Source organism: Polypterus senegalus, chromosome 6 (assembly GCF_016835505.1).
Source record: "Polypterus senegalus isolate Bchr_013 chromosome 6, ASM1683550v1, whole genome shotgun sequence".
In the NCBI taxonomy this organism is placed as follows: Eukaryota; Metazoa; Chordata; class Cladistia; order Polypteriformes; family Polypteridae; genus Polypterus; species Polypterus senegalus.
The window spans coordinates 28,001,080-28,013,568 of NC_053159.1; the positions used below are offsets into that span (position 1 = coordinate 28,001,080).

Below are 12,489 nucleotides of genomic sequence, written 5' to 3' on the forward strand. Positions count from 1 at the left end.
CTACATGCTCTCATATCATACCAGGTTGGATTGGCCAGTTAATCTCATATTGCAGATGTGAGAGGAAAGATGAAGTACCTGGAAAATATGCTAACTTTGCGTTAACAGTAATTGGGCCAAGATTTAAACACAGCACTTTGAAGCTAAACATATTACTGTGCTGCCCCAAGTGTCAGAACAGCCATATTGCTTTGACTTAATTTAGTTAATTGAATAACCTCTTCAGCTGTCTGTGAAGAACAACACTGCCAAAGGACTAAGAGCTGAGATATAAGATCATAAAAGTATGAGTGGAAGCTCACTTTTCCAGAATAGTCTCTGTCAGTGGGAACTTAAGAAGTAGGTTCAAGGCTCAAAGATTAAGTGCCTACTGCTTCCGCCTCATTTGTCAGTTTTTACCATAGGAAATAGGGAGTTGAAAGTCTCATGGGTTGCTTAGCAACAGAGCAACCTCATGGGAAAGCCTCTTATGAAAGACCCAGAGGAGACCAAGTGCCTCATTATTAAGAGTAATTTAGAAAACTATAGAGTATAGTGGCAAGATGTAAACTAGAAATCACAAAGGCAGAAAGTGAGACATGGAGCTAAGATGTGGGCATGGCTTTAGAGCAGCTTCTCTACAGGCAAACCTTTTAAAAACTAAAAGAAACTGTACATGACTGAATACAAGCAGATAATGCAAGAAAGCAAAGTATAGCTTGATGATAAAGTGACACTATGGCAAAGAGTTGACTTTTGTGCTTCATTGGTGTAGCCCAGCCCTCCTTAGTTATACCAGTCTGTGGCACAGCATCAAATGTATGATCCTTAAAGTTCATAAACCCCCAATATTCATATGCAGACATAATTAGCAGTTTTTAGTTATTTTTCTTTTGCTTATAAGGCTATGTAAAAATCAGTTTTACATATCAAATTTGAACTTTTTTAACACACAATTGTGCTGTTTCCAATGAACTCTCAAGAACAAAGTTTTAATTTGGACACCTTCGCTTTTATCATCATAGATCAATTTAAACGCCTAGGGGTAAATATCACAATTCAATTTATAGCTCTTTTTCAACAAAACTTTGCTGTCTGCTTGGAGAAACTTAAACAAGATGAGCATAGATGGTCTACCATCCATCTCACTTAAGCAGGGAGAATCAACAATATCAAGATGAATATCCTTCCCAAGCTTTTTTCTTTTTCAAAGCATCCTCATATACATTAACAAATATATTTTTTTTAAGAAATCAGATTCAATCATAACCTGATTTATTTGGATTGCGAAACATCTACATATCCAAAGGGCGACCCTACATTGACCTAAAGCAGAAGGTGGCATGGCACTACCTAACTTTGTTTTATTACTGGGTGGCAAATGTACTAGCTGTAAAAACCTGGACGGTGACACAAATTGATGAACACATGCAAGCTTGGTCCACAATAGAAATACAATTTTTCAGTACTTTTTTTATGTTCTTTGCTTTGTACCCCGGTAAATACAAGTTATCGTCACTATAGTAACAACCCAATTGTCCTTCATTCACTCAAAATTTGGAACCAATGTAGGAAGCAGTTCAAGATAGAGAAGCTTTTATCTGTTGCACCTCTACAGTACATGATAACCACCTTTTTCTACCCTTTCAAACCTACACTGTTTTAATGTTTGGAAAACATACAGGATTAAATCACTTAGAGAACTAAATATAGATAATGTCTTTGCATCCTATTAACAATTACACTTCAAATTTTACTTCCCATCAGCACAGTTTTTCCTCTACTTTCAAATTAGAAACTTAGCTAAAAGTAATCTGCCCAGTTTTCCTCACCTCCCGTCTATTTCTATTCCAGAAGAAATATTGACCAGTCTTGAAGACTCAGACAGCATTTCTATAATACATAAAAACATTTTAAAGTCCCACCCTTTCAAAGATCCAAGAATACAGTGAGAAAATTATTCCTAACTCAACATTTTACAAAAGGAGTGGAAGGCAGCTATGCACAGAATTCGTTCTTGCTCCATATATGCAAATCATACAATCATTTAATCTCGTTTAAAATTGTCAAAAATGTTTCCAGGGCAAGATTCAACCTGTGAATGTTGCAGTTTAGCTCCATCCTCACTGGGCCACGTATTCTGTATTTTGGGCGTGCACGAAATTAACATTTTAGACAAAAATCTTTTTTGGTGCCACAGTCGCTCCTAATCCATTAAGCCCATCTGGGAGTCCACCAAACACAGCTGTTAAAGTGGAGAAGGACAAACAAACTGGAATTGCCTTTACCTCACTACTAGCACATAGACTTATCTTGCTCAACTGGAAGAATCTTAACCCACCTCTTTCAAGTCAGTTGGTAACTGATGTTATATACTATTTGAAATTGGAAAAAAAATGAAATTCTCACTTAGTGGATCTGCTCAAAATGATTTTAAAACCTGTCATGATCTAATCAGTAACATTTTAGAATAAGCATTTTTATTGGGGGGGAAAATGATTCTCTTTTCTAATCTTAAATGTTTTACTATGGCTGTTGGCCTTCCTGTCTTTCTCTTGGTTGGGGTTTTATTTAGCTCTGTTAAACTTGACTACATTGTATGGAATGTTAGTTGCTTTTAATAAAATCAATTTAACATTTCACGAGTCTGACAATTTTGTCAAAGCAAAGCGTGTGAGTAGGACAGCATAATAGCGTGGTGGTTAGTGCTGCTAAGTCAAAGCATCAGGGACTTTGCTTTGAACACCAACCTGCTCACTGGCTTTGTTGAGTTTGCAGTTTCTCCTTATTTTAACATCTGGTATTTAGGATTTTTTCTCAATCCCAAAGACATGTATATTTGATTGACTGGCGACTTCATATTGTCTTGCAATGTGCCTGTGTAGGTATTAAGAAGTAATAGACTGGCACCCCATCCAGGGCTGCTTCCTGCTTTTCTCCTGATAGTGATGAGATAGACAGTGGTGCACCATCATCCTAAAATTTCATAAATAAGGTGACTACATAAAGGAATATATAATTAGCTATAAAACAGAAACGCATTAACTAATCCATAATATTGATGGCATTAATGGCACACATGGTTTTTACATTTTCTATGCTGAATGTAGATCAAAGTAACTTAAAATAGCATTCTCAAATCTGCTCAGTCCAATTCAAGGTTTTAGGTGGTGAGAGTCTGTGCTGGAATCGCTAGACACAAGGCAGTAAGCAATCAAGGGCAGTGCTTTAGTGTATCACATGACATGCACATACATCCACACTCACACAGGACTAATTTAGAATCTGTAGTTAAACTTTACATCTTCGTGATTGGGGCAGAAAACTAGAATACTAAGAGAAAAACCCAAAGAGGATGTGCAACCTTCAAACAAACCGCAATCTGGGGCGGGATTCAAACCCAAGCCACTTGATCAGTGACCCAGGAGCCCTTACCAAATATAGCTTAAAGTACTTTAAAAAAGTACTATACAGTTTACCTTAATAAATATTTAAATAAATACTTGAAAAGGTAAAAACAGGTACTGTACTAATGAAAATAATACTGAAAGTATAATAATAATAATAATTAATTGTTAAAATGCATAAAGTAAAGTTTTTACAGCCATTACTTATCATGTATAGTAAAACAAAATATCATACAATTACAAACCGGATTCCAAAAAAGTTGGGACACTATACAAATCGTGAATAAAAACTGAATGCAATGATGTGGAGGTGCCAACTTCTAATATTTTATTCAGAATAGAACATAAATCACGGAACAAAAGTTTAAACTGAGAAAATGTATCATTTTAAGGGAAAAATATGTTGATTCAGAATTTCATGGTGTCAACAAATCCCAAAAAAGTTGGGACAAGGCCATTTTCACCACTGTGTGGCATCTCCCCTTCTTCTTACAACACTCAACAGACGTCTGGGGACCGAGGAGACCAGTTTCTCAAGTTTAGAAATAGGAATGCTCTCCCATTCTTGTCTAATACAGGCCTCTAACTGTTCAATCGTCTTGGGCCTTCTTTGTCGCATCTTCCTCTTTATGATGCGCCAAATGTTCTCTATAGGTGAAAGATCTGGACTGCAGACTGGCCATTTCAGTACCCGGATCCTTCCCCTACGCAGCCATGATGTTGTGATTGATGCAGAATGTGGTCTGGCATTATCTTGTTGAAAAATGCAGGGTCTTCCCTGAAAGAGATGACGTCTGGATGGGAGCATATGTTGTTCTAGAACCTGAATATATTTTTCTGCATTGATGGTGCCTTTCCAGACATGCAAGCTGCCCATGCCACACACACTCATGCAACCCCATACCATCAGAGATGCAGGCTTCTGAACTGAGCGTTGATAACAACTTGGGTTGTCCTTGTCCTCTTTGGTCCGGATGACATGGCGTCCCAGATTTCCAAAAGAACTTTGAATCGTGACTCGTCTGACCACAGAACAGTCTTCCATTTTGCCACACTCCATTTTAAATGATCCCTGGCCCAGTGACAACGCCTGAGCTTGTGGATCTTGCTTAGAAATGGCTTCTTCTTTGCACTGTAGAGTTTCAGCTGGCAACGCGGATGGCACGGTGGATTGTGTTCACTGACAATGGTTTCTGGAAGTATTCCTGAGCCCATTCTGTGATTTCCTTTACAGTAGCATTCCTGTCTGTGGTGCAGTGTCGTTTAAGGGCCCGGAGATCACGGGCATCCAGTATGGTTTTACGGCCTTGACCCTTACGCACAGAGATTGTTCCAGATTCTCTGAATCTTCGGATGATGTTATGCACAGTTGATGATGATAGATGCAAAGTCTTTGCAATTTTTCGCTGGGTAACACCTTTCTGATATTGCTCCACTATCTTTCTGCACAACATTGTGGGAATTGGTGATCCTCTACCCATCTTGGCTTCTGAGAGACACTGCCACTCTGAGAAGCTCTTTTTATACCCAATCATGTTGCCAATTGACCTAATTAGTGTTTATTGGTCTTCCAGCTCTTCGTTATGCTCAAATTTACTTTTTCCAGCCTCTTATTGCTACTTGTCCCAACTTTTTTGGGATTTGTTGACACCGTGAAATTTTGAATCAACATATTTTTCCTTTAAAATGATACATTTACTCGGATTAAACGTTTGATCTGTCATCTACGTTCTATTACAAATAAAATATTGACATTTGCCATCTCCACATCATTGCATTCAGTTTTTATTCGCAATTTGTTTAGTGTCCCAACTTTTTTGGAATCCGGTTTGTATTACCTTATTATTTTACAATAGCTGTGGCGAAATAACAATGGAGGAGTAAAAAATGAAAATTAAGTCAGATACTGGAGAAAATAAACCTCACGGGTCACTATGGTGATCCAAGAATACAAAGGTTTGTTGACCTAGGCAAAATGGTCATCCAGTTCCTAGTGGGCATTCTACTGTATATTACATTATCCAAGAAATGTCTGTTATGAAATCATGGAGCTCTGATGCTGAAGGCTCTGTAGGTTTACTCCCACTGTCCAAAGACAGATGAATTGTCAGCATTAAATTGGTCTGTGTGTGTGTGTGTGTTCACCCTTCAATGGACCGCCGCCCTGTCCAGAAATTTGTTCCTGACTTGCACCTTGTGTTATCTGGGATAAGCTCCAGCCCCTGGCCCTGGGATAGTATTGTCAAACTTGCTTGATCAGTTTCAGGGACATGGTGTGTGGATCCCAAGTTAGTTGCATTTGGCACAAGGCAGGAAATCTGAAGTGGATCTGAAGTGGCGGTGCCTGCGGGACCCAAAAGGGCTGCGCCCAACTCCCAATTCCCATGGAGCTCTGCAGGAAACCGAGGCACCGCTTCAACCCAGGGGGGCGGCCATCTAGCATACAGGGGGAGTTATTGCACCGTCCAGGGCTGCTCCCCCTGAATATACAGTGAAGGGGCGTCCCAGCCTTGCATGGACTCTGGCCGTCTGCCACATACTGTAGAACAAATTTCTGTAAACAAGAAAATGAGGGAAGCTTATTGCTTCATTAAGTTCAGCACCATGCCATTTTGAATTTGTGGAACAGAGATTGTGGCACTTTGATCAAAATATAACCATGAATAACAGACATGTTCCCTTATGACAATGCTCCCTTAGGTACAGTATTTGGATTAGGTTGCATGCTGGTCAGGGTATTTCTTTCTGGAGTAGCCCACATTGTAGTGCTCTGCCAAGATGATCAATTAAATTACCCTGGCACAGTTTAGGAGTCCACTTCAGATGGATTTCCTTTCTGATTTCAGCTAGGCATATGCTGTACAGGTGGACCTCCACTGCTCATATGCAGAGCGACTTTCAGTTTCATGGTGGTAATGCACAAAATGTTGTGTTTTTGCTTTTTTTTAATTTTTATTTTATTTAAACTGATGCAGAGCAGAAATCAGTCTTGGTAGCAACCATAGTCGGCAGTTTAACCTCAGAAGCTTCAGCCTACAAATTATGACAGCTTTACCTCAAGAGTTGCTTGGCCTCTTCATTCCCTGTTTCTTATCAGCAAACCTGTTTCCTCATCAGTTGGTCAACAAAGATTATAGAGTTATGTCTGTCTGCCCTGCCTTTTGACTCATGACCACTTAACTTCCAGCTGGTCTTCTCTGCTAATAAACTGTGGAAATTATAGTTATCTTTCACTTTAAGACCATTCCCATGAGCTGCCTGTTCTTCTCATATTGAATCTGATCAAAGTCACATTTGTTACAAAATATTCAGGTTTGAGATGTCATGAATTTCGTTATTTAGAGAATGATTGGTTTTGTCCAAAACAATTCTCTGGAAGAGATGAGTATATTTTTTAAATGGTCAGAACTACTGAGGACTTTGCAGTTAACACCAGAAGCTGAGGCATCTTTAATCCTGTAGTGGGTCACTTAATAGTGTGCCCATCAGAGGTACCCCAGCCACTCCTTGGTTTGGCATCATAGTGGGCAATGCTGAGGAGTGCTCCTAGTGGATTTGAACCTCATGGGTCAGATTATTGCTTCCCCAAATGCCCTTGAGGTTGCTTTTGTACCCCCACACTCATGATGTATTTGCATTCCTGAATGGGCTGCACTGAGCTACAGGCATCTAGACTGCTGCCTTCAGCATGAAGCTTCTCCCTGCACTGTGTTCTTTTTGATGGGCTTGAAGATTTGTGACAGAGAGAAAAGAAAAATAAGTGAGATTTTGTCTTCATATGGTTAAAGGTCACAAATATTACCAGCAGAGGATTGCAGACCATAGTGGGAGTGGGTATGAGTGCACATAGTTTCACACACATGCACACGTGCTCTTAAACACACACACATACACACACACAAGGTTATAGCATTCACCCCAGCCCCCCAGTTCTAGTGGGAGGAGGAGGAGGAGGAGCCGATTTCCAGTTCGATTTCAGCGATTGGCTCCCTATAATAGGGTCTGGAGCACAACTGTGGCCTCCTGCCTGCAAGCTGCACATCACAGTAGCTGCACAAGCTCCCTGACTGGCTGGCCCCTGCTTTGTCTGAATTCTCCTTGTAGGTGTCCACTCTGCTGTGGTAGGTGCTTTTCTTTTGTTCTTATTTTATTTCCAGTGCATTGGGCAGTAAAAAATTCATTTCAGATTGTCTCCTTGGTCAGCAACTATGGTTGTGATACTCGGCAATAAATGGCTTTGAACTGTGCTATTTGAAAGGGGGCTGGGGAGTGTTGCCTTTATTAGGTATCAGAATAAGGCTTAAATTCTCAGCTCACCTTGAGGGAGACAGCGTGGTGCACATTGCTTTTCAATTCTTGTTCTTATCAGGGTAACTAGAGGAACAGCATATCATGTACTGGCCACATGTGTTCGTTCATTTAATGGACACTAAGCTTTCTTGGGTATACCTTATTTTCCTTATTGACTTATTGGGCTTGTTGTTGCAGGGATTTGTGGGTTATAGGGGATTATTGTTAAGGGTCTAAAACTCAGGGTGCAGCACTCCTAGAGCCTTACTAGAGCAAGGGAATTTGGAAAACTGACATATAGGAGTGGTTAGACAATATGATTTCTCATTTAGGGTGTGTTCATGCAGTTGAGGTTTTATGGGCGCAGTTGCACTACTGTAAAAGTGCTGTTGAATGCTGGGATCTTTCAGTGCTGGCCATCTGTGGGCACTGGAGCTACATTAGTGGCCTTTAGGGCTCCTTAATTGGATGGTATGCACATGATGCCTTTCAGAATCAGCTGAATGATTGGTATTATGGTTCATTCCATTGAAATGGCTGCTGGCATGACAATGTTTATTAGACTGTAAATACAGGGGCAATTTATTCAGCATTTGGAATTCTGTCAATAAAGGGGTACATGTTGTTCATTGTTGTTTCGTTAATGGGCTCTTCCATGAGCACAGGGATTTTTCTGCAGCATTCACTTTTTGGTAGTTGGACATTAAAGGAGTATATTGGCACGTAAGCACTTCTGTGATTATTAAGGTACTTCTGTACGGATGTGTGCTGGGGGGCGGGGTTAATTAGTTTGGTACTGGGGATCAATATCCAGATTTGAAACCTTTTGTGGTATGAGAATCTGTGTCTCCTCCAATTTGTTATACATTTTCATTCTTACTTTGCTAGGGGTGTCCTTGATTGTTATGAATTAGGACGTATCCCTTCTAGTGGTCCCATGAACAAGACACTTTATAGTGGACTGATTTAAAAATAGCACTGACAGGGTAGAGCCTCTCTGACTTGTTTTATGGAAGCCCAGAGCCTACAGGGTGGCATATCTGATTAATGACAAGAAGGATACAATATGATAAGTGGCATTGCTGCTTGGTATGGCTCTTGACAACTTGGCGTGCGGGGTATCTCTTCTATAGAGTTGGCAGGCCCAATGTACGTACAACCCCCAAGTCTTTTCTGCTTACTCAGTCTCTTGTCTTGCTGCACTCTGGAATGAAACAAAGAAGTGATTTTGGTGCGCATGGCCGCCTCTGATTGATGAAGTCTGGGAAACGGATGGGGGTTCCGGAGGCCCTGCGAGGACAAGTGGACGAGGGAATGTGCGTAACTGTCACATTGCAGTGATTGATGGCAGTCAGGTAATAGAGAGGGCTGACCCTGCGCCTGCTACTTATTTTACAATGGGTGCCGCAGCACGTGGGGGCGCCTTGCTGTGTCACACAGTCTGATGGATTGTCACACAAAATGGCGGGGGGTGGTGGTGGTTGTGTCTGCTATTTTTCAATTAGTCACTCGTAGAGTTTTGAGACAGCTTGTGCTTTTTATGGTCATGCATGCCTTTTAATTTAGGTGTAGATATTAAATGTCCTATTGGAACATGATTTTCATGCATTCCCTGACACACATGATGCAGGTGTGGAGACTTAATCTGATTTAAATTGCACAGTAACCTGGAATATGTGCTGCTGACTTCTCAATTTAAGACACTGGTTTGTGAGAGAGCTCTGGAATTACAGTAATTTGTGTTGCCTTACCAAGGGGGTGCTGGGCTGCCTTTCTGTGGAATTGGATCCCCATTACCACTGATAGACTGGCATCTGGCATACAGCATGGTGAAGGAGCACCTCAGAAATTTTAATGTTATTAGTAGGGAAGATGGTTTTTATCATCTGCTTAAATGCACTGATTCATCATGTAAGACATCTAGCCTGCCAGTGCTCACATTGTCAAAATATGGTAACATGGGAGTGGCACACTCACTATAAAATAGTCTTTATATCAAATAAACTATTTGTTGCCTTCCCCAGAATATTACTGTTTGACTAGGGGTATGTGACTATGCAAATTTGCAGAAATCTGTGAAGGATTGAGTGTCATTTCTGTGTTAGATTCTTTGCTGTGCTGACGCTTGTTATATCTTGGTCATCTGTTTGTCTATTCGCAGGTAATCCAGCAGGCTCTGCACCGTCAGCCCAACACAGCAGCACAGTACTTGCAACAGATGTATGCTGCACAGCAGCAGCACTTGATGCTCCAGACAGCAGCCCTGCAGCAGCAACACCTGAGCAGCGCCCAGCTGCAGAGTTTAGCGGCCGTACAACAGGTAATCCTTGCCATCAGGGTGGCACCCAGTTTTAAAATGTCTCTTAACACAGTGACTACAAGACTATGAAGCAAGAAATACATGTAGTCAAAGTCACAGTCTGCTGTAAAACAGTTTTGTTTCAGACCTTGTTTAGTAAGCAATTGATGAGTGACGAGTTCAAATTATTGTACTGAGCTTGATGTCTGAGCTGGGGCTGTGTGCAGCCAGTGAGTGTGGGGTTTAGGCCGTAAATGCTATGTGCCGCCAAACATGTTTTAGTTTCACAGCTGGTGGTTATGATTTATCCTTCAGAAATCGTCTCATAAAATGGTAAGTTGATCAGTTGGTGATAAAAATGTTAAAACAGGTGAAGATGCTCTCGAGAATGTGATCTTGTGGTTAATTGCCATTCTTGGGCTTTATTGTCTAGTTCTGAATGTGCCAATTGTGGTTCCAGATTCAGTTGATTTCTTTGCTGTGGTAAAATGAGTTTTGCAAGAGACAAGGTCATCTACTGCATTTCTCCCTCATTGAGCAACCCCTCCTCAATAGTGCTGTTCTGTAGGGCACATACAGAAAAAGATGAGACAATACACATTGTAGCAAGACTGGCACATCATTCTGTTTTAGTCAATATTTATCACTACTTTCTTTTTGACTCCTTTTATGAAATTCTACAATATATCCCTACAATGGCATACTATACTAAACTTGGCCAGCTTTAACAATTTGTTGTGTTTAATCTTTGTTGAAATCCTTTAAATTATATATTTGTTTCACGTGAGGATGGCACATTGGTTAGCACTATAGCCTCACTGCTTCAGGATGCTAGATTCATTCTTGGCCTTTTCATTATCTGTGTGCGCATTACATGATCTCACCTAGGCTCTGCATGAGTATGCTGGTTTCAACCCAAAGACATGCCATGAAACTCTTAATTACTGCTTTATGACAGATTGCAGGTATATGTGTGAATGGACTCTGTAACAGACTGGCACTGTGTCCCAATGTTGTTATTGCTGTAATAGTCAGTGGCTCTCTTTTTTCCTCTAATCGAATAAGCAGGATTCAAAAATGCATGAATTTTTTTTGTTAAAAATGCTTACATGAAAAATTAAAAACTGTATGGAATACAAAGCTTGTTAGATCATGAGTGTTGAAAGTGAGCAAAGAGGATCCAAATCAACTGAAGGCATTGAGAATGTAAGAATACCGCTAAAAGGGGACAATCACTTAATATTTAACAAAAAAAACTGGTGAAGAGAGATTACGTGTAAATTTAGTTCTAGTCAGGCAGGCAATCTCAGTTGAACACATTGCACAGAAAACATCCAAGACGCTTAGCTGAGTGAAAGGTAAAAAGCAAGATAAACATATTGGAAGGACAATAAAGAAAAAAGGGGTTGTAGATAATTGAGAGATAAGTGGCGGCATTTTAATACATTGGAGATGTAGTACTGCTGAAGAGCTGAGAATCTTAAAATGGACATTATGTCCGTTAAGAGGTTTTTGACAATGCATTGCCCCACAGGAAAATGTCTGTTTTGTTGCAAAATGCAGTGATGTCGTATTATTTAATATACATATGGGAGGACCTGACCCACCAGCATTTTTACAAAAGACTTCACTTTAGTTGCAGGCTGTAGATTACTAAACACAGATTTGACTCATGGGAATGTTTCCTACCAATCCAGTGTCCTTAATTTTTTTTTTTCCTATTTGCTCTTTACTTAATTTTCATACGTGTAGTTGGCGTACTACCAGCCATTGGATTTGAAACACTGCCTGCTTTTAACCTGTGTTTCTGGACTTTATTTTACTGGTTGCATTTGCTACTGTTTATGATGGGTATGTAACTCAGTGGCAGTTTATTTATTTATTTTGTTTTAAATAGGCAGTGAGCAGACAGAACTCCACCCAGAATGGGACAGTGTCTCAGCAAGCAGGATCTTCTCAAACTACTGTAAGTAGAGCTATCAGACAGCACTCCTATAGGCTGAAGTGAGTTGCCAGTGAACATTAGTGGTATGCCTAACCAAATATTGGCATGAGCCATCCTGGACAGATGATGTGTTTGTGTAGATGGCCATGTAGCTTTTGACCAACATGCATGCTGTCATCCTTCTGCTGACTGTTGGGCTGAGCTGCATATGTGCTTTCTAATTTCTGATTCTCTTTCTGCTTCTTTTTCAATGGGCCAGATCAACCTGGCTACCTCCCCTGCGGCAGCTCAACTCATCAGCCGGGCTCAGAGTGTCAACTCCGCTGCCTCCGGGATTGCACAGCAGGCAGTGCTTCTGGGCAATGCTTCAAGCCCAACGCTGACAGCCAGCCAGGCCCAGATGTACTTGAGGGCGCAGATGGTAAGTGCCTTCCTTCCCAGCAGACCCAGAGGCAGAGCTGAGAAGGGGTCACTAGTGTTTGCATTTTGGGCCTTAAATGGTATTGTTGTCTTGTACAGTTGAGATTTAGAATATGTATCCCAATATTCCCAGGGAAGGCTAAAAGGCC

At 40.7% G+C, this 12,489-nt stretch overlaps 1 protein-coding gene across 4 annotated transcripts in view; it reads left to right on the top strand.

The window, feature by feature from the left end:
* LOC120530905 (polyhomeotic-like protein 2) overlaps window positions 1-12,489 on the top strand; it is a 113,698-nt gene that overhangs the window by 45,646 nt on the left and 55,563 nt on the right. For all 4 annotated transcript variants that reach the window (XM_039755692.1, XM_039755693.1, XM_039755694.1 and 1 more), the window contains exons 3-5: window positions 9,838-9,996; window positions 11,873-11,941; window positions 12,180-12,341. In XM_039755692.1, the coding sequence (XP_039611626.1) occupies window positions 9,838-9,996; window positions 11,873-11,941; window positions 12,180-12,341 (390 nt within the window). The remainder of the gene's footprint in view (window positions 1-9,837; window positions 9,997-11,872; window positions 11,942-12,179; window positions 12,342-12,489) is intronic.